Here is a 22285-nt window from a genome sequence, read left to right on the forward strand (position 1 = left end):
CTATGAGCACCTGCAATGATGCATGGATCGTGCCATCCCTAGCAAAACCAAAACTCACTCCTCTAAGACAACAAAACCAGTTTGGTGGACCCCTGCCATAAACAGGCTACACAATAGAAGGAAGAAACTAGTTCAGAAAAAAAAGAAAATCCCAAGAAGGAAAGACATCCCTGATCAGTATCAGTAAGAAACTAAGGTCCCTCATAAAATCATCCAAGGCTAACTTTGAAAGAAAAATAGCCAGAGATTCAAAAGATAACCCAAAGCCTTCTTTAGCTATGATAAGAATCTAAGTGGCAACTCGCAGATGTGCACTGAACTAGTGCAAAATAGCACAAAATATACTGAACCTACTGCAAACTTCACCCCCAAAAAGGCCCACAACAATACCGGAAAAGTCTAGTGTCCCAGAAATCACAGATGCACAGGTGAAAATAGCCCTTTCAAAAGCCAAAAACACAGCGTCAATGGAGCCAGATGGTTTCCCAGGCTGCGTCTTGCACGAATTACAGAACAAACTATCCCTCCACCTAAACACACTATTCAACCTTAGCCTCTCCACAGGATACTTGCCCATAGAATGGCACACGGCAACAGTTATTCCACTCAACAAAGGAGGGGCCACAACTGACCCTGGTAACTATCGCCCCATAAGCCTGACTAGCCTGGTCTACAAGGCTATGGAGCGCATCATCATGGAACTCATTAAAAAAGACATTGGGAACCTCCAAACACTTGACCAGACCCAGTTCGGCTTTATTAAAGGGAGATCATGCCTACTAAACCTGGTTGACTTCTTTGAGATGGTCACCAAGGCCATAGACAAGTGAAAGGTTGTTCACGCAGCCTACCTTGACCTCGCCAAGACTTTCGACACCATTCCCCACTCGGTATTACAGAAAAACTCACCAGCTTGAACATAAACCCCTACGTCACGAGATGGGTTGCCAACTGGCTTACAGACAAAACTCACACGGTAAGAATAGTGGGCTCCAGGTCCGACTCTAAACTAGTCACAAGTGGTGTCCCGCAAGGCTCAGTCCTGGGGCCCCTACTGTTCAGCATATACTTCTCAGAAGTACAGACAAACACAGAGGACTATGGCTAACCAAGTTCGCCGATGACTGCAAACTGGGAGCCATAACTGACTCTCTGGCTGAAACAGACATCCTCCAAAAGGGCCTTACTAGTGTCAAAGTTATGGCCTCAAGCTAAATGCCAAGAAATGCATAGTTATCCAGTTTGGGAAAAAACTAAACACCCACGAATTACCACATAGGTGGCAGCCCCCTTAATACAGAAGAGGTAATAAGATCTGGGGACCCAGGTAGATAGTAATCTCTCCTTTGACAATCATATTGCCAAAGTAGTTAGGAAATCCTTCTATGTGGCCCATCTAAGTACTAAAGGGTTCGCATCTAAAAATAGAGAGGTTATAGTGCCCCTCTGCTCATCACTCATCATAGATTACAATGCCCCATTTGGGATGCACCTCACAAGACACTTCCAACAGCTGGAGAGACCACAAAAGTACCTCAACAAGAGAATTACTGGCCTCAAACATATGTCCTATGCAGCCCGACTGAAAAAACTCCGGCTGTCCTCAGTGGCATATCGCTTACTCAGAGGTGATCTCTGCTTGACTTACAAAGCCATGTCCAACTCAGAACTGATGGACATGCTCCACCTAAAGAAATCCAAGTCACTGTGAGCCACGCTCTCTAGTGAGCTAAACCTCGCCACAACAATAAATATTACATGCTGGAGGGATACATTCCTGTCACTGAGACTCCCCATGCTTTGGAACAAAATTCCAAACTACATTAGGCAGAGCCCCTCACTAATACTCTTCAAGAGAAACCTTGACGAGCAGATGGGCAACAGAAAATACAGCCCTGGAATCACTTCATTGGCTCTGCTTGACAGAGGATCAGTTAATTAATCAATGGGGCGGCGAATATGCATCGACTATGTAATCATGAAATACTGAAATCCCGAGTTTCAGTATTTCGAAATTACATAGCCGAAAACTCAAAGTTCCAAAAAGTACAGTTTTGTACGTACCATAAATGTAGATGTTCGAGTGTTCACACTGCTGCAGTCATTACACTAGGGCTATCCTGCCGTCAGGCGGTCCCGCAGTCGGCCAGAGTTCCAAAGTCTTGGTCCGGCGTCGGTTGCTGTCACTTCTTCCCTGATGTCAGTGCGCCAAGGAGTATATAAGATGCATCCAATGCCATTTTCTTCAGTTTTTCTTGCCCCAGATGTCAGGTGCCCCCAAGTAGGTAGGCAATACATATTGCTAATAAAACATATATAAAAAATAAAAACAATACCTTCAGTTACAAGCAAATACACCACAAAGGTTGTATAGGATAGAAAGGTACAGGCAAGTCCAGCAACGACAGAGGGGATGGAGGGAGGGTAACCTGGACTGCAGCAGTGTGAACACTCGAACATCTACATTTATGGTAGGTACAAAACTGTACTATGTTTATCGTGTTACACTGCTGCAGTCATTACACTTGGATAGAATCCCAAAGCTAAGGCTGGGTGAATGCTCTATAAAGAGTTAGGATTGGCTATGAGGCCCTGCAAAACTGCAGTGGCAAATCCTGCTCTGGATTTAGAGTAAAGAGGCAAGTGGTAATGCTTGGTAAAGGTGTGCACTGAACTCCAAGTTGCAGCCTCCAATATTTCCTTGGTTGGTACTCCTCTGAGAAAGGCTGTTGAAGTGACTGTTGCTCTGGTAGAATGTGGCCTAATGTTATTAGGGACTGATTTTCCATGCTGTGTGTAGCAGTAACGAATACAGTGTCCTATCCATTTGGAAATAGTCTGCTTTGAGATAGCCTTGCCCTGTTATCCTGCAGCATATGCTACAAACAGTTGCTCAGTTTTCCTGAAAGCTTTTGTTTTGACCAAGTAGAAGCGTAGCTGCCTGTGTATGTCCAAAGAGTGCAGAAGTTTCTCCCCTTTATTCTGGGGGTTTGGATAAAAAGTTGGCAAATGGATGGTTTGGTAAAGAGCCACACTGGATACCACCTTTGGCATAAAGGTAGGGTTTGTCCTTAAAGAAACCCTGTCCTGATGAAAAATTATAAACGGTTCCACTGCCATTAATGCCTGTAGCTGAGACTCTTCGTGCTGAAGTTACTGCCAGGAGCAGAGCTGTTTTCCATGATAAAAATTTTAGATCGGCTGTATTGGCTGGCTCAAAAGGTGGCAAGGTCAGTTTTGCCAAAACAAAATTGAGGTCCCAAGTTGGTGTGGGTGCTCTCCGGGGCGGTCTTATGTTTTTAGCCCCTCTGAGGTACTGCTTTAGCAAGGGATGAGAGAATAAAGGAGGATCCGTGTTGTAATGTGCTGAAATGGCAGAGGTGTGGATTTTAATTGATGAGGACAGGCCTTTGTCCAGCATCTCAGTTAAGTATTGTAAAATCTGAGGAATGTTTGGGACAAGAGGGTCAAGGCTTTGAGCCTGGTTCCAGGCACAGAATCTCTTCCATTTTTCTGAGTAAGATTTCCTGGTGCTAGACCTCCTGGCCTCCAAAATGATGTCCATAACAGCTTTAGAGAGAGGTGTTGCCTGTTTGACTAATAAATCTGCCATGCAGCCAGGTTTAGGGTTTTGAGCTGACCATGCAGGATCGGATTGTTTTGTTGAGTCAGAAGGTGTGAAATTTGAGGCAAAATCCATGGTGGGTCTTGAGCTAATTTCTTTAAGATTGGGTACCAGTGCTGGCGTGGCCATGCTCCAGAATCATCTGTGTTTTTTCTTGTCTGGCTTTTAGGAGTACCTTTGAAAGGAGAGGCAGTGGTGGGAAGGCATAAACTTTTAGGCTTTTCCAGCTGAACGAAAGAGCATCCACTTTCCATGCTTGTGTGTGGTAGGACCTTGTGCAGAATTTTTGTAGTTGGCTATTCAGTGGGGAGGCAAAAAGATCTACGTCTGGGCACCCCCATTTTTGCGTTACCATGCTGAAGATTTGTGGATTCAATTTCCATTCGTGAGGGTCCATGATATTTCTGTTTAGATCATCTGCCAGAGTATTTTTCTTTCCTGGCAGGAATTGTGCTTGCAGATGAACTTGATAAGTTAGAGCTGTGTTCCACAAGGTCATGGCTTGCCTGCATATGGGATAAGAATGACTACCCCCCTTGCTTGTTTATGTACCACATTACTGTGGTGTTGTCTGTCTTTAATAATAATTGTCCTGGATGCAGAAGGCCCTTGAAAGCTGTTAGGGCATGTTGAACAGCCAACATCTCTTTTTGATTGATGTGAAGATGCATTTGGTCTGTGGTCCACTTGCCCTGAATACATTTTCCTGCCATGTGTGCTCCCCAGGTGTAATCCGAAGCATCTGTTGTTAGAGTCTGCCTGGCTGTGGGTAGAGTGAAAGGCTGACCCTTGTTGAGGTGACATGCCTGCGACCACCATCGAAACTGCTGTTGTAGGCAGGGAATTATTGGTATTACTGCTTCTAAACTGTGAGAGTGTTGAGTCCAAACACTTTTTAGGTACCATTGTAATTTCCTCATATGCAGTCTGGCATATGGAATTAGTAGTATGCAGGATGCCATGAATCCCAGGGCCTGCAGAATTTTTCTTGCAGGGAGATGGGACTTTTTTGCCAATAATTGAAAATATTGAGTCAGTTGTCCTTGTTTGTCTGGCATGAGATAAGCCATCTGAGCCGTTGTATTTAAGCTGGCACCCAGGAATATTATCTGTTGTGAGGGCACTAGTTTTGACTTCTTTTCATTTACTGTGTACCCTTGAGAAATTAGCAACCTTTTTACAAATGCCAGATGCTTTAGAAGAATGTCCTTTCTCTCTGCTTGAATGAGGCAGTCGTCCAGGTATGGATATATCTGAATTCCTTTTTGTCTGCAAAATGCAATTATTGGTGCCAGGCACTTTGTAAAGACCCTGGGCGCAGTAGATAAGCCAAAGGGCAGTGCAGAGAAATGGTAGTGCATTGTACCAGCTTTGAATCTGAGGTATCTTCTGCAATCTTGTCTGATAGGGACATGCAGGTATGCCTCTCTGAGGTCCAAGGTAACAAGCCAAGCCTTCTTGCCCAGCATTGGATGAAGCTGCTGTAGTGTCAACATTTTGAATTTCGGAATGTCCAGGTAAGTATTTAGAGTTGAAAGGTCTAGTATGAGTCTCCAGGCTTTGTCTTTTCTGGGGACCAGGAAGAGTCTTGAGTAAAATCCTTGTCCTTGTTCCTGCTGTGGTACTTTCTGAATAGCTCTCATGCCCATGAGGACTGAAATTTGTTTTTGAGCCTCTGCCCATTGATTTTGTGGCAGGTTTGGCATTCCTTTTAGCCTTGGTAAAGTGTGAAAGTGGAACCTGTAACCTTGAGACACAATATTCAGAAGCCATTTGTCCTGGGTGACAATTTTCCAATTTTGAGAGAAAAGTGCTAGTTTCCCCCCTAAGGGGGCTGCCAAAAGGGAAGTGCTTGGCATACGAAGGGGGAAGTCATTGGGACTGTTTCCTGTAAGGTTGAGACTTGTCCTCCCCTCCTTTTGGAGTTGAGGTACCCCACTGTCATTGTCTGTTAGAGCCTTGGTGTTGAGATCTGCCTCTTGGGCGTCTGTATCTGGCTCTCTGTGGCCTGTCTGACACTGGAAAGGACCAATTCTTTGTAGGCCAATTTCTGCTAAATCGAGGTGGCTGTACCTGTAAGAAATCTTTGACTGTTTGCATAGATTTAGCTTTATCCTCCATTTTCTTTAACACCTCTTCTGCCTTAACACCAAATAAGGTATCATGCTGTAAAGGAGCATCCAATAATTTTGCCTTAACATGATCAGGTAAACTCTGTTCTTTTAACCAAGCATGTCTTCGAATCACAGAACCTGTAACTGCGGCTCTACAACAGGCCTCTAAAGAATCAAAACCACATTGCAGAGTATGTTTTCCTACCTGTTCAACGGCATGCAATAAATCCTGCATTTCTTTATAGTCAGGAGCTTCTGAGCTTGCAAGCATTTTCTGTTTTAACTGAGCCATTAAATATTGTTGGTACTTAAGCATGTGAAACTGGCAATTTAAAGCCCTTACTGCTAAAGTTGCAGAAGTGTAAACTTTCTTCCCCCATCTATCCAATGCTCTAGAATCTCTGTCAGAGGGGAATGGATTTTTTGCAATGGAAGCCTTAACCCCTTTGGGACCCTGGGAAATGGTTTCTGGGTCAGCAGAAGGGTTTTTATAAAGAAACTTGTGAGAGTCAGGGACTCTATAATACCTATCTGGCTTGGCTGGTGCAGGGGGCAAAGAATCAGGAGATAAGCTGGATTCAGAGAACACATCATCCACAATATCTAACACAGGTGGAATAGCAAGGGGTCTGTGCTGAGGCAATGTTAGTCTATGTATTGTTGTTCTTTTCAAATGTGGAGCTTTTCTCCCCGGGTCTCTGCTGAAAAGGGATATGTATCCAGTCAGACTAACCCGGTAAACAAATGTAAAATAAAAAATAAAATAAAAATAAAAGGAAGTCATTGAGCCTTTTCTTGGATTCTGAATAATCCTGACTTTCCCAACGGAAATGCTCCCTCATGATATGTAAAGTTTCCCCAAAAGAGTAATCCTCAGGAGGAAAGGCTGAAGGGATATATTCTTCAGCATCAGAGTCCTCATTGGGGGGTAGAGAGTATCCCTGGTCTGAAGAGGAAATGGAAACCTGATCAGAGGAATCATAGTCTGTATCCTACCTAGGCCTTTTCTCAGGAGGGGGATGGGAACCCCTGATTAGAGTAATGAGGTCTTCGGCCATTTTGAGCATCTGTTTCTTAGGCATGGAGGACTGTCCAGGAGAATGCTGTACTTGCTTCTTTGTCTTTAATGGTGTTTTTGTCTTGGCTGTTGCTTTAATGGTAAGTTGTGAAGGTCTGAAAACACCCTCAGAAGCCGATGCCTGCTCAGCGGCTCCGGACCCATCTGAGGGATTAGATTCCGTAGGCCCAATACCTTGAGTTTCCAGAGACCTAGTTGTCTCTGGCAACCTGTGGTTCTGAGGTAGCGGGTGTCAGGGGCTGTGAAAGCGCCTCACTGAGAACTGGCAGACCGGCAACTGGCCTAGAAGAGGCTTTGTCGTTGTCCGTTTTGGACCTCGGATGCCTGTCTTTGTCCTTGTCTTTGTGTTTTTTAAGAATTGCAGTCGTCGGTTGTTCCGATGGCATTGTATAATTGAACCTTCGGCCAAAGTAGTGCAAAGCAAAATCAAAACGTCGTTTTATAGTGCGTTTGTTGAATCTAGCACAAAACCGACAACTAGTGATGTCGTGATCAGGGCCTAGGCATGGAATACAGTAAGAGTGGAAGTCCTTATGAGGTATTTGCTTCCCACAAGAAATACAATTATTAACATTTTCTGACATCGGTCTGAGGCAAGAAAAAAGTTTCCCCAACGGGGTACTTAGCTTTATTGAAGACTTCGGATCTGAAATTCGACTTCGAAAATCTCAGGAGTCGGCCGACTGGCACTTGCGAACTGCTTTTGCTTCGGGCACCACGCGGCAAGAAAGACTGAAGAAAATGGCGTTGGATGCATCTTATATACCCCTGGCGCACTGACGTCAGGGAAGAAGCGACAGCAACAGACGCCGGACCAAGACTTTGGAACTCTGGCCGACTGCGGGACCGCCTGACGGCAGGATAACCCTGATGTAATGACTGCAGCAGTGTAACACGAAAGTCTGGCAGAAGCGCGAAATTCAAAATCCCAAAGCATGGAGATGTTGAATTTCCATTTCCGCTGGTGCGGTGTGTGGATGGATGGGTGGAAGTTTAGGTAAGTATGTATGTGTAAGTGTGTTGGTTAGGGGCTTTAGTGTGTGTAAGTGTGTGTTGTGATTGTGGTGTGTGTGTGTGTGTGTGTGAAGGACTGTAAAATGTGTGGGTGTGAGTTTCGTTTGTGTGCCTGTTTGTGCGATTTCGGAGTTAGAATATATAAGTAGGGTGTGTGTGTGGGGCGCAGCCGCCCACATGGGGGTGCTTATCTGTAGTATAGAATCATTATTTATTTATTTATTTTCAGTTTGATTACCAGGGAAGTCCACTGGGCCCGAAAGTGCCCATTTTCAGTGGAGGCCTGGGGAGAAAAGCTCCATGAGCAATACAGTAAGGGTCACATAATTATAAAAGGTCCAGTATATACTACATATAAAATAACAAATACAGTAAGGAATGCATAAGTATAAAAAGTACAGCGTACAGCACAGTTTACAGATATTAGAATAAAGCACAGTTTATAGATGTTAGCATTCAGAGCGAGCATGATCAACTGTCTTCATAGTAAAAGATCTAAGGGTTCTTACATTCTTATACTAGCAGAGAGGAGATAGTTTACATGCAGTTATTCAAAATAAGTAAGGTATTCACTTTACATACATTCAATAGAAATAAGTTGCTATTTACATTATATACAAATCTGAAATCCTGTGAGCGTTGCTTAATCAGTTACTGAGAGCTTGAGTCCATTCTAGAAGAATAGTAATGGGAGTTAGAGAGAGGTTAGTAACAAGGAGTATAAAGACCTCCTTGGGGAATTTCCTTACAATCATTTATTTGATTGTGGGGGGGAGTTGTGTGTATGTTTTTGTGTGTGGTGTAGGTGTTGCGTAACTTCGGGATTTTGAATTTCGCAGTTATGTGGTTTCGGCAATGTGTGTTGTGTTTGGGTTTTCGGCTATATAATTTTGAAATACTGAAATTCGGGATTTCAGTATTTCGAGATTACATAGTGGACGTTATATATCGAGCTATATATATATATATATATATATATATATATATATATATATACACACACACACACACGCACATATATATAAAATGTGTGTGTGTGTGCACATATATATACATTATATATACGGTTCAGATCCTGCAGTCTTTCACAATTCTCTCACTGATGTGACCGATACTACAAGCCTAAAGTCCACACACCAAGTAAAATGCAACGGAAAAATGTAGTAGAAATGTAATTAATGAGGCTTGGATCATGTAGCAACTCACAATTCTCTCGGTACTGGGAGGGGCTAAGTCAATATTAAGGTTCCAGACCAAGTTAAAATTGCAAACGTTGACTTTTGGTTAAAACAAAAAAAAAAAATGCAGAAAGAAGAATGCACAATTCAGATTAACAAAGTCCAGACGGTTTACGATTTTGACTGGATGTGTTTATGTCGATATATTTAAATCCCAAACAGCCTTCAGAGAATTTTTGCTTGGGTAGATGGCAAATAAAATGCAGGCGGTGTGAGAAGACCAAGAAGCAACTGCAAATGTTTTGGGGAATGTAGCGAGTTTCATATTTTAAAAATTCCCTGCAAAGTATTTTTTTCAGAAATATTGAAAGAACAAATAGTTATAACTAGCAAAATGATCATTTTGAGCAGAGATACAGGCTCTGAATTGCCCAGTCATGGTAAGGTCTTGCTAAGTTTAATGCTACTGGTTGCCAAAAAAAAAATTACAATAAAAAGGAAATCAAAAGGTAAACCAAGTGTAACTGAACTACTGAATACTTTACGAGAGAAAAAATGGAGATGTGATCCTTAGAAAAGGGAGGGGCAAATTAGAGATAAAGGGAGGGGCAAATTAGAGATAAAGGGAGGGGCAAATTAGAGATAAAGGGAATGTGTGGAAACAATAAATGCAGAGGGGGAGGTAGGAAATAAGCAACTTTTGTAATTTTGGAGTGAATAATACCTGTTAAAAACAAAACATATAGGCATTTTGCAAGGAAAACGTTACTGTAAGTTATATCTCTTGTTAATGTCATGTACACCTGTGTCACATTCTAAAACAAGATTTAATGAAGATATTTAAAAAAAGCCATGGAAAGAATTATGATGGAAATAATCAATAATGACATAGGAAACCTCCAGATGCAACCCAGTTTGGTTTTGTCAAGGGTAGCTCATGCCTATTCAGCCTGGTGGACTTCTTTCAGAAGGCCACCAAAGTAATGGATGAGGGCAAAATGGTTCACACTGTCTGCCTTGACCTGGCCAATGCATTTCACACAATAACACACTCAGGCATTACTGACAAACTCTCAAAAGGTTAGGTACAAACCCTTATGTTACCAGTGGCTAGCCAGCTGGCTCACAGACATGACCCAAAAAGTTAGAATTGGAGAGACCACCTCTGAAAAAGGCCAGTCACAAGAGAGTCCCTCATGGATTGGTCCTGGGACCGCTCCTTCTTAGCATTTACATCTCTGAAGTCAGGGCCAATGCCAGTGGCTCTGACTGACTAAATTTGCAGATGACTGCAAATTAAGAGCCGTTCATTGAATCCCACACTAACACAAATGTTCTCCAGGAAGGGCTGACACAGACAAACATCTGGTTTCAGAGCCATGGACTAAAACTAAATGCCAAGAAATGCATAATAGTATTCTTTGAGAAGTCATCTATCCCTGTAACTATCATATTGACAACGCACCCCTAAGAGATGACCCAGTTGTCAGGGACTTGGGGACACACACAGCAATCTAGGCTTCGACCTTCACATGTCTACAGTAGTGAGGAAATAATTCTATGTTGTGCAACTTATAAACAAATTAATGCCACCTAGGTCCAAAGAAGTCATCGTTCCACTGTATTCGGCATTCATCAGACCTGTCACTGACTACAATGCCACCTTTTGTATGTACCTAACCAGGCATATCCAACAACTGGAATGTCCACAGGAATACAGGGCATAAGTAACATGTCCTATGCAGACCGCCCCAAGGCCCTATACCTGGATTCTCTCTCCTACATGCTGTTGAGGGGAGATCTACACCTGGCATACAAGGCATTGTCAAGACCCCACCACTCTGTTGGACCTCCTGCATATCCACAAGACAAACAGCACCAAAATTACCCATTCTAAAGACTTAAACCATGCCTGTGATATAATTAGGACCTTCTGAAGAGACATGTGTGTATCCCAGAGACTACCTCTTCTCTGGAACAGGCTCCCCATCCACATGGAGCAGAGTTCCACCCTAACCCAATTCAAGTGCAACTTGGACAACTTGATGGAGAATAGGAAATTCATCCCTGGTTTGGCACCTATGTCTCTAATGGATACACGCAGGCTGTAAATGGTTCATCTCCCAGGCCCCTGCTTGTAAATGTTTCATCTCCCAAGCCCCCTGACACACGTATCAAAGATTTGGGATGCATGGCTAGTCTTAAAAAGGCCTTGTAGTCGTTAGCCTAGTAAACTCCTATGAACCTATAACATGGACTGACATACACTTTCTCTAATGAACAGTAAACTGTGCATTCAGCATATACTGCAAGAAAGAACTAATAATGTCCATGAATATGTCACCTTTGCACCAGACATGGAGGACCATCTCCCAGCTGGGGAAGGGTGCTCAGCTTTGAAAGTCTGGCCAGACGCTGATCCCAGCCTGTGCCACAATGCCCTTAGGTTATGACTGCAACAGTGGTCCATACAAAGAATATCCACAGAAGAAATCTCAATTAAAAAAAAATGCTAAACACAAATTGAATGAAGATGTTATCCTAAAACTAGCACAAAACAGCCTAGTGCAACTTTCCTTAAACTGAAAAGGCATTAGCATATAGTACAGCATAGTGATTAAAGTTTTACCATATAAAGCTGGAGAACTTGGTCTGAATCCTATCAACGCCCACCTTCATAGTGTGTAACCATGCACAAGTTAAACCTTCTTTGCACAAATCAGGAGACAGAAAAATTCATTAAAACTGCAAGGGAATTTTCTTCAAGTTGGATTGTATTTACCTCATTATTACAGAAAATACTGCCTTACAGAAACCTGCAAAAGTTATATAGCAACTTCTGGAATGTCCTGGCCTACAAAAGTGTGGAAAAACACCAACAGGCCACCTTTTAGCCATCCTTCACCACCACCATTAAACATACTATGAAGAAAGACCTTGCCTGTCTCATCTATTGGTAAAATAACAAAGAGGTTTGTCTACAATATACAGTTTAGATTCACCCCCAAACAAAAATGGGATGTTGCTCACCCAGAGTGATGTCCTTTTTTGTGTCATACGTCCAAGTGCACTGCCTGACCAGTCTTGGCCCATTCTGACCAACTCCAAATTCTTATCAGTGAGATCCTAGATATGATCCACCTCCCCACCCAAAAGGCTTTCCAGCTTCTTAGAAGGCATGTCCTTTCAGCTGACTGCAAACTCAGTGGGGGAAGAGAACAGAACTGGAGACATCATCCTGCAGTGATTCTAGAAAATCAGTATCGAGGGGAAGTGAGTCGCAATGATGTCAGAAGTACCTGATGCAACTTTCTACGCACATGTACTGGAAATCAGTCACTCCCTCGCAAGGCTCCTGGTTTCCACCATGCAATGCATAAACAGCCAAAAAATAACATTCTTCCCTGGGATATTAGCAGTGGTAAGAGATCATGTCATTGAATTCTACTAGGGTGACACTCCAGAAGACCAGGCTATTACTCCATCAAAACTTTTTTTTTTTTTTTAGACTACATCATGGTAGCCACAAGTAGGACTTTTCAATGAGTTATAATTTATTATACTTTATAATGTCACAAGATTCTAGTTGCATGCCACTGTTTCAAACCTAAGCTGATCAGTTTTCTGCTTACCTACAGGTGAAGCTATCATGGCAGAGATCTTTAGAATTGCTGCATTTGTCTGAAATTATATTTTTACTTCTTTATGACAGGTTTGGTTTTTAACAATTCACTCCTTCTGCCAGTGAAGAGTTACCGAATAGCTGGGTAACTACAGCAGAGCTAGTAAGAGAGATGGCTAGAAAGGTGCTTGGTGTGACATCTGGAAAGAGGAAGGAGGACAAGGAGACCTGGTGGTGGAATGAAGAAGTACAGGAGTGTATGCAGAGAAAGAGGATGGAGAAGAAGAAGTGGGATTGTCAAAGAGATGAAGAAAGTAGACAGGAGTATAAGGAGATGAGGTGCATGGCAAAGAGAGAGGTGGCAAAGGCTAAGGATGAGGCAATATGAAGAGTTGTATGAAAGGTTGGACACTAAGGAGGGAGAAAAGTACCTGTACCGATTGGCTAGACAGAGGGACTGAGCTAGTAAAGATGTGCAGCAGATAAGGGTGGTAAAGGATAATGAGGGAAACATACTCTCAAGCGAGGATTAAATGGAAAGAGTACTTTGAGGGGCTGATGAATGAAGAGAATGAGAGGGAGAGAAGGTTGGATGGTGTGTGGATAGTGAATCATGAAGTGCAGTGGATTAGCAAGGAGGAAGTAAGGATAGATATGAAGAGGATGAAGAATGGAAAGGCTATTGGCCCAGATGACATACCTTTGGAAGCATGGAGGTGTTTAGGTGAAATGGCAATAGAGTTTTTAACCAGATTGTTAAATGAAATCTTGGAAAGTGAGAGGATGCCTGAGGAATGGAGAAAAAGTGTTTTGGTACTGGATTTTAAGAATAAGGGTGATGTGCAGAGCTGTAGTAACTACAGAGGGATTCAATTGATCAGTCATAGCATGAAGTTGGAAAGAGTAGTGGAAGCTAGGTTAAGAAGGGAGGTGATGATTAGTGATCAGCAGTATGGTTGTATGCCAGGAAAGAGCACTACAGATGCGATGTTTGCTCTGAGAGTGTTGATGGAGAAGTACAGAGAAGGTCCGAAGGAGTTGCATTGTGTCTTTCTGGACTTAGAGAAAGCATATGACAGGGTGCCTAGAGAGGAGTTGTGGTATTGTATGAGGAAGTCGGGAGTGTCAGAGAAGTATGTAAGAGTGGTACAGGATATGTACAAGGGTAGTGTGACAGCAGTGAGGTCTGCGGTGGGAGTGACGGATGCATTTAAGGTGGAGGTGGGATTACATCAAGGATCAGCTCTGGGCCCTTTTTTATTTGCAATGGTGATGGACAGGTTGACAGACGAGATCAGACAGGAGTCCCTGTGAACTATGATGTTTGCAGATGACATTGTGATCTGTAGTGAGAGTAGGGAACAGGTGGAGGAGACCCTGGAGAGGTGGAGATATGCTCTAGAGAGGAGAGGAATGAAGGTCAGTAGGACTAAGACAGAATATATGCATGTGAATGAGAGGGAGGATAGAAGAATGGTGAGGATGCAGGCAGTAGAGTTGGCAAAGGTGGATGAGTTTAAGTACTTGGGATCAACAGTTCAGAGTAACGGTGAGTGTGGAAGAGAGGTGAAGAAGAGAGTACAGGCAGGGTGGAATGGGTGGGGAAGAGTGTCAGGAGTGATTTGTGACAGACGAGTACCAGTGAGAGTGAAAGGGAAGGTCTACAAGAGGGTAGTGAGACCAGTTATGTTATATAGGTTGGTGACAGTGGCATTGACAAAAAGGCAGGAGTCAGAGCTTGATGTGTCAGAGTTGAAGATGTTAAGATTTGCACTGGGTGTGACGAGGATGGACAGGATTAGGAATACGTATATTAGAGGGTCAGCCCAGGTTGGAAGGTTTAGAGACAAAGTCAGAGAGGCACGATTACGTTGGTTTGGACATGTGCTGAGGAGGGATGCAGAGTATATTGGGAAAAAGATGCTAAGGATGAAGCTGCCAGGTAACAGGAGAAGAGGAAGGCCTAAGATAAGGTTTATGGATGTGGTGAGAGAGGACATGCAGGTGGTTGGTGTGACAGAGCAAGATGCAGAGGACAGGAAGAAATGGAAACATTTGATCCACTGTGGCGACCCCTGATGGGAGCAGCCGAAAGAAGTCTCCTTCTGCCAGTTTCCCAATGTGGGACTGATCTGACTGATCCCAGGACAAAGAAGAAGCAGAGTGCTGGACAAGTACATTCCATCAATGTACCACTCTAGCTGCCAGCCTGCCACTGTAGAGGGACACCCCCCTCCTTGGTGCTGCTGACCCAAATCGGAACAGTAACACAGCACTGATAGGGTAGTCAGGCTTAGTCTGTTTATCGTGTTGGGATGGGGGGTGCCCAGAACTCATCCCAGCAAAAACCAAGAGTACATTGTGAATTGCAACAAATAAGTCAAGGGGAGGGTGAATGCAGGTAGGGTGATAATACCTTAACATTATGAAGGCATATCTCTGCCAGACATCTCAAATGTACCGCTTTGAGCATATTACTATGTAGAGATCTCCTTTTGGGGAAAATGGTAGGGGACATAAGCAACAATGTCCATCCCATAGTATAATAAGTTGACAGAACTGTCGTCCTTAATTCTCATCTAAATGGGATAACTGAAAAGACAGCAGCAGACAGGCCTCAGTACTAGGCATTTCAAGAATACACCAGCAAGCTGATCCCATGAGACAAAATGCAGATTCAACACAAACTGTACTACTTAGGCTGAAACAGCATCATTATAAAGTACAGTTGTGTAAAATCTGACCATAATGGTAGATGTCCTTCTCTTCATTGTTGCAGTATTCATAACAGTAGGGATCTCCTGGCAAGGGCAGCCTGATGTCTAGCCAGTATATCTAAGCCTTTAGGTTGCTTTAAGGTACGCCGTAAGTCACACTTATGATCTTCACATAATATAAGGACGTACCATCCTCAGAACTGAGACCTCTAGCAGTCCAAGGGAAAGAGGGGTAATTAGTACATCCAGAAGACAAATGGACGGGTGCGAACGGAGGGAGTGAACACTGCGACAGTGAAGAGAAGGACGTCTGCCATTTTAGTAAGCTTTTACACAACTGTACTATGTCTTTCAATATCACTGTTGCAGTATTCATAAGAGTAGGGAGAGTGCCAAAGCTTATGAAGAAACTTGGGAGGGGGAAGGACTAGCAGAGTCCTCGGGTTCCTATCATGAAATCGAACAGGCTGGAGATCGGACGGCTTTAACATAGGAAATGCCATTCATCTATGTGAGATTGTGGTACAGTGAACATTGGAAAAGTTGCCCTTTCCTCACTGTAGTGCAACCTTGCAGTTGGTATATATAATTCGCGGGGGGTGTGAGGACGCAGCCACCCACAAGAGCGACTTTAAGTTACGGCACTTTTGATGTTTAAGCCATTCACTCTCTGGTCTTTTTGATCTCGTTTTATAGACCCCGAGCACTCTAGGAAACCATGAAGAATGGCCATACCAAAACCAGCTCTAGCACCGAGATTCCATCCAACTTGGATTACTTGGTAAATGTACGCACAGAAGTCCAGGTAGGTGCCTCAAGAATAAAATTAGTATCCAAACCCTTGAAAAAAGCACCAGAAGAAGCTACAGACCTAGTTGAATGAGCCTCAATAGGAAAAGGAAGGCCCTTATTATGAAAAGAATAACAAAAGGAAATAGCGTTTGAGATCCAAAGAGAAATAGTTTGCTTGCAAACCACTAATCCTTGGTACCTAGGATGAAAAGAAGCAAACAGCTGATCAGATTTCATAATAGTCTTATCCAAATAAAACCTGAGCTGTCTATGCATATCCATTGTGTTCAGCACCCTCTCACTGGCAAATTTCAGAAAGGGGAACAAAGTGGGAAATAGACTGATTAAGAGTCAACTCTTTAGCCACATTGAGCATAAAAGTAGGATTAGTACGCAAGGACACTCTGTCCTTATGAAACACCAAAAAAGGAGGACAAGCCATAAGGGTTTGAAGCTCAGACACACATCTAGCAGAAGGGCCAACAAATCTACAGTCTTCCAAGCACAATGTTGCAAGGAAGCTGAAGCAGTAGGCTCAATAGGAGCCTGAATCAATTTTTCCAAAACAAAATTCAGATCTCAGGGATGAGGAACAGGCTTCTTAGGAGGCCTAATATGAAGTATGCCTTTAAGAAATTGTTTAGCTTTAAATCTAGAAGCCAAAGCATCAGAAAAAGGCAGAGAAGCAGAGACAACTGATAAGTGGGCCTTAACAGAAGACAAGGCCAAACCAGCACTGAACAATTCACACACATAGCAGAGAACCAAAGGAACATCCACAGGAAGTGGATCCAGGTTACGAGAAAAACACCAAACAGAAAACCTCTTCCATCTGGATAAATAGGACGTCCTAGTAGTGGGTCTCCTGGCCTCCTGCAGGATCCTAAGCATGTCCTCAGAAAAAAAGGTGTCTGTGGAACCAAATCCTATCCCCTCAGTGTCAGCTGAAAAGTGGACAAGTGGGGATGGATGAGAGAGCCCTTGCCTTTTGTGAGTTGGTCCACCCTGTAAGGTAACTTGTGAAGATTGCCATTGGTTACCTCTTCATCTGCATTTAGCCAGTGCTGTCTTGGCCAAAAGTCACCAACAAGGTTTTGGGAGTATCCTGCTGAATTTTGAGCAGGACTTTTGGAATGAGGGGAAGAGGAGGGAAAGCATCCCCTTTCAAGAAAAAGAGAGGGCGCCCACCTTCCAAACCACAGGACCCGGGACTATGGAACAAAAGGGAGGAAGTTGTCTGTTCATAGGGGAGGCAAATAGATTTGATGGCTACCCCACTGGTGGACAATGTCCAGAAACACATCCCTGTTAAGCATCCATTCATGCGATTGAGTTAAGGACCTTCTCAGTGTGTCTGCCACAACATTTTGACCCAAGAGAATGTAAACTGCCTGAACAGTCACTTGATACTAGACAGCCAGATCCCACGTCAGGAGTGCCAACTGGCAAAGAAGATAAGATCTTGTTCCCCCCTGTTTGTTTACATACCATATTTTATTTATTTAACATTTGTTGACCGGTAAAGTCTGATTAGGACAGAGCCTATTTTCAGTGGATGCCCAGGGAGAAACACTCCAGACACATGTCTTTGGAATATGGGAGGAAACCGGAGTACCAGGAGAAAACTCACACAAATGCAGGGAGGACATGTAGACTCCGCACAGAAGGCACCCCAGCCATGAATCGAACCAAAGAACCTCTTGCTGTGAGGTGCCAACATTAACTGCTGTACACTGTGCCACCCAATACCACATCACTGAGATGTCTGTAAATACCTTGAGAGGTCCTGGTGAGAAAAGAGGATGAAAAGCCTGAAGCACCTGCAGAAGAGCTCTCATCTCTGATACTGATGTGCTCTTTCTGGTTAAAAGGCAACCACACCCCCTGCACCTTTAGGGAGCCAAAAGCTGCTGCTCATTCCACATCTAAGGTGTCTGTGAACAGCTCCTGAGAGGGAAGAGGGGGATGAAAGAACAGCCCTGTGTTTACAGACAACTGCTGAATCCACCAGTGAAGTTCCTTCTTTAGACAACGTAGAAGAGGAACTACAAAGTGGAGGGGATGTGCATGCTAAAACCAAACTGACTTCAGAAACCACTGAAACTTTCTCATGTGGACTTTAGCCAGCGGAAGCATAATGATGGTGGATGCCACGAATCCCAGAGTGCTCAGAAACTCAATGGATGTGACAGAGGCCAGAGGAAGATTTTGAAACATGAAAATTAGTGTCAAGACCTTGGCAGAAGGCAGAGATACCACATAGGTACCGTCTGGATCTTGCACCCCAGCAAAACATGGTCTTGAGAAGGATTTAGAAAAGCCTTTTTTAAGTTTATTGTGAACCTCAGGGTTTGCAAAAGGGAAATACCCAAATGAAGATTTTGTAAAAGGATCTTGGAAGAGGATGCCCCTGCAAAAAGCAATCCCAGGAGCTAGGCATTTGGTGAATACCCTTGGGGCAGTAGAGAGGCCAAACGGCAAAGCAAAGAACTGAAAATGCCAGGAAGCAACAGAGAAATGTAAACACTTCCAGAAAAGGGACTGAATAGGGACATGGAAGTAAGTATCCTTGAGATCCAGAGAATCCAGAAAAGTCTGAAGGGATAAACATTCAAAAGGAAAGAACCTTCAGAAAAGTATTCATGTGAGAAAGATCCAGAATGGATCTCCAAGTGCCCTCTTTCTTGGTGACCAAAAACATTCTGGAATAAAAACTCTTTCCCCTTTCAGCAGCTGTTACCTCTTGAATAGTTCCCAGAGTCAAAATATCCTAAAGCACCTCTGGAAAAAAGATAAACTGTTCCGGAGGTGGCTGAGGAATGCCCATGAGGGAGGGGGAGGGAGACTTCCAAACCATGAAATACCCTTTTGGTGAATAATGGAAAGACCCCAGGAATCCGGAGTTATGCTTAACCAGACAGAAGAGATACAGAAAGACGAACAGAAAAAAGAATGTGGCTAAGAATCGGGTAGTCGGACAGCACCTGTTTACCACGAAAGGAGGGCTTCTGAGCAGGAATAGTCAGATTAGATTTAGCCCCCCCTACCACCTTTTTTACCTTTAGGAGGAGGACCTTTCTCCTGCAGGGACTTGAACAAATCAGCTGCAGTAGCACCAAACAAACATCTGTTGTCCGGGTGAGCATCCATCAACTTAGCCTTAACATCAGGCAGAGGTTGAAGCCATAGCCAGGAATATCTCCTTAACACAGAGCCAGAAGCTGCAGCCCTACAGGAAGCATCTGCTGCATCATAACTACATTTAATGGAATGGCAAGCCACCTGAGAAGAAGCCCCTAACAGAGACAAGGCAGAAGTCTTACCCTTAGAATTAGTAAGGTCAGAAATAACATGACAAGCCTGAGAAAGGAAAGCCATAACATATCTGGTCGTATGAGTCTGATAATTAACAGCCCGAAAGGTTAGGGTGGCTGAGGTATAAACCTTTTTACCCAGATTTTCCATAGTCCTGCTGTCATTATCAAAAAAAGAAATGTAGTCGAGGGCAGTAATTTAGAAGACTTGTTGGATGCCACAGAGACCACCAAAGGGTCAGCAGATGGACACCTGCAAAGGAATTTTCAGTCATCAGGCATTTTATAAAACCAGTCTGGCTTCTTAGGAGCAAGGGGCTGCGTGAGTCTGGGGCCTGAGAAGCAGAAGAGAAAGCATCCAGCAAAGCAGCCAAAACAGGAGGAAGAGCAGAAGGTCTAGGAGACTCCATTTGAAGGAGCTCATAATATCTCTGGACTTCATACACTTGGGAACAATCCCATTTAAAGAATTCCATCATCATGGCAACAGTATCCCCAAAGGAAATCTCCTCAAAAGGAGATTCACGACTAGTAGACAACTCTTCCTCAGAACTATAATCCAGAGGAGGAGGAATCTGGGTAGAATAGACCAAGGATTCTTCATCTGAATCCTCATCTTCTTCAGAGGAATCCTGATCCCTAGATCTCTTGAGAAGGGAAGAGGACCAAGGAGGAGCTGGGACAGAGACCCCCTAAGGAGGCTTCAAGGCCATAACAGCCTTAAAGAAGCCCTGTGTGAGATTCTGACATTCACTTTCAGGGAACTTAGGAGCAGAAGAAACATGTTTTGCCTTTTGCTTCTTTTTTAAGAGGACATCCACCTTATGAAATATAGAAGGCTCCGATGTCGGCCTACACTCAATAATCATAGTTGGGACTTCTTTCACGAGTACCTGAGGAATCTCCCCCGTAGGCTGTTCAGTGATAATCAACCACGGTTCCCTCTGAACATCCGAAATGGATGTCAGCAAGGCCTCAGATATACCAGCCACTGAAATGGTCATGGCAGAAAAATTCAACCCAGGAACTGGGCAAACGTCAGGACTTTCATCAGCCTCAAGAGATGCATCCAATGTAGGAGGCACAGCTGAAGAATCCAACCTGACATTTTGGCCTTCTTCTTCAAAGACGGCTGAAACTCAGGCTGGAAAGTACCCTCCATAATGACTTTCGCTAAAAGTTTTAGATGCTGGTTTTTAAGATAAGTAGCAAGGAATGAAAGATAACTACACAAGGTCTTTGAATACAAAAGCCTGACAAATAGTACAGGACATATGATTGTGAGAAGCACCTAAACAAAACAAGCACTGCTCATGAAGGTCTTTATGGGAAATCTGTCTCCCACACTGGCATTTACCCTTTCTGGATAACATGAAACCCCACAACAATGCAAAAGCAAAAAGAAGATAAGCAAACCCCCCCCCCACCACCAAAAGGGCACTTATCTGAATGGCTTGGTTTACCAGCAACGACTCAGGCAATCAGGCAGATGATCAAAGATGGCGTTCGGACTGGCGTCAAAGAAGTTCTGAGGATGGTAAATCCGGACGTCACCTTTATGCCCTACATTACACGAAGGGCATGAGTGTGAAGTATGGCACACCTTAAAGCAACCTAAAGGCTTTGGCACGCTGGCTGGACATCAGGCCACCCTTGGCGGGGCATTCCTACTGTTATGAATACTGCAGCAGTGTTATGGAAAGACATGAAGTGTACTTAAATAAAAATGAACCACAGAAAAAGAAGTGCTGATGATGAGATGAGCACCGCTGGTGTGGAGTTCAACTTAGCAGTCTGCTAATTGCACAGGCTGTGTTTTTTGTCCAGGAATAGGTGTGCTGACTGCTCTAGGTTAACTGTGGACAAAGAAAAAGGTCCTGACAATTGCTACCAAAGCAACCACACCTGGGAGAACACTGGAGAGCTAAACTAATTAAAAAGGGTAAAGGCAAACAAAGGCATCAATGTTGAATTTAAAGTATTCCTGACTACATATCTACTGGCAAAAGATAAAAAACAAACTGGAAAAACAACCCTCGATAACAGTAAAACAAGTCAGTTCTGTAGAGGTTCATAACTCCTCCCCCACTAAAAGTCCAAGTCCAGATGAGCTAGGTTCTCCACTTACTGCTGTCAAGTTATTGATCAGAAAGAAGAACAAAGGGATGTCCAAGAGAAATGCTCTCTGCAGATTGTACTTTTGGGATAACACTTGCTTAAGTGAAAATCAATTACTTAAAGACACAGTGAACCACACATGGTGTAAGGCTGTGAGAATGGAAGGTCAATACCCAGGTTACAGTGTTTTGGTTATTCATACTAGACATCTGCTATTAAAGCAGCCACAACCACACCTTTTAGCAAGACTAAAAACTTTCTTATGTAACATACACTTACTTTGCACAACGCACCCAGTTAATATGCTGGTTTAGCGAGAAGAGAAATTTCTGTCTGTGGACTGTCCATACTTTAACTGTTTTGTCATCAGAGGCTGTTACAAGAGACTGGCCATCACTGGAGAAGTGGACGCTTCGGACTGTCCCTGTGTGAGCTTTGAACACTGTTGATTCACCTTTCCTGAAAAAGGTAACATGTACACTTTTTATAAAAGTGGTATGTCATTAGTCTCCAAAAATAGTTTTGTTTCCCTCTTACACTTAATATGTCTCAAATGTAGGTCCTGTATCTTCTGAAAAAGAGTACATTTTTTTAAACCACCACAATTACAGACTGGTACAGTGTTTCAGTATTACTGTGAGCAATTCCAGTTATGCTGGAAATTATGAAACTGAGCAGCAAGTTACATGACTGACTGAAGCTACATCACATGG

At 43.4% G+C, this 22285-nt stretch overlaps 1 protein-coding gene across 1 annotated transcript in view; it reads right to left on the reverse strand.

The window, feature by feature from the left end:
- The window catches only part of POC1A (POC1 centriolar protein A), a 1972436-nt gene that overhangs the window by 1597388 nt on the left and 352763 nt on the right, over positions 1-22285 (reverse strand). The window contains exon 4 of the mRNA XM_044078845.1: positions 21852-22031. Within this exon, the coding sequence (XP_043934780.1) occupies positions 21852-22031 (180 nt within the window). The remainder of the gene's footprint in view (positions 1-21851; positions 22032-22285) is intronic.

This window comes from Protopterus annectens, chromosome 7.part1 (genome assembly GCF_019279795.1).
Source record: "Protopterus annectens isolate FY-2018-M chromosome 7.part1, PAN1.0, whole genome shotgun sequence".
Classification (NCBI taxonomy): domain Eukaryota; kingdom Metazoa; phylum Chordata; order Ceratodontiformes; family Protopteridae; genus Protopterus; species Protopterus annectens.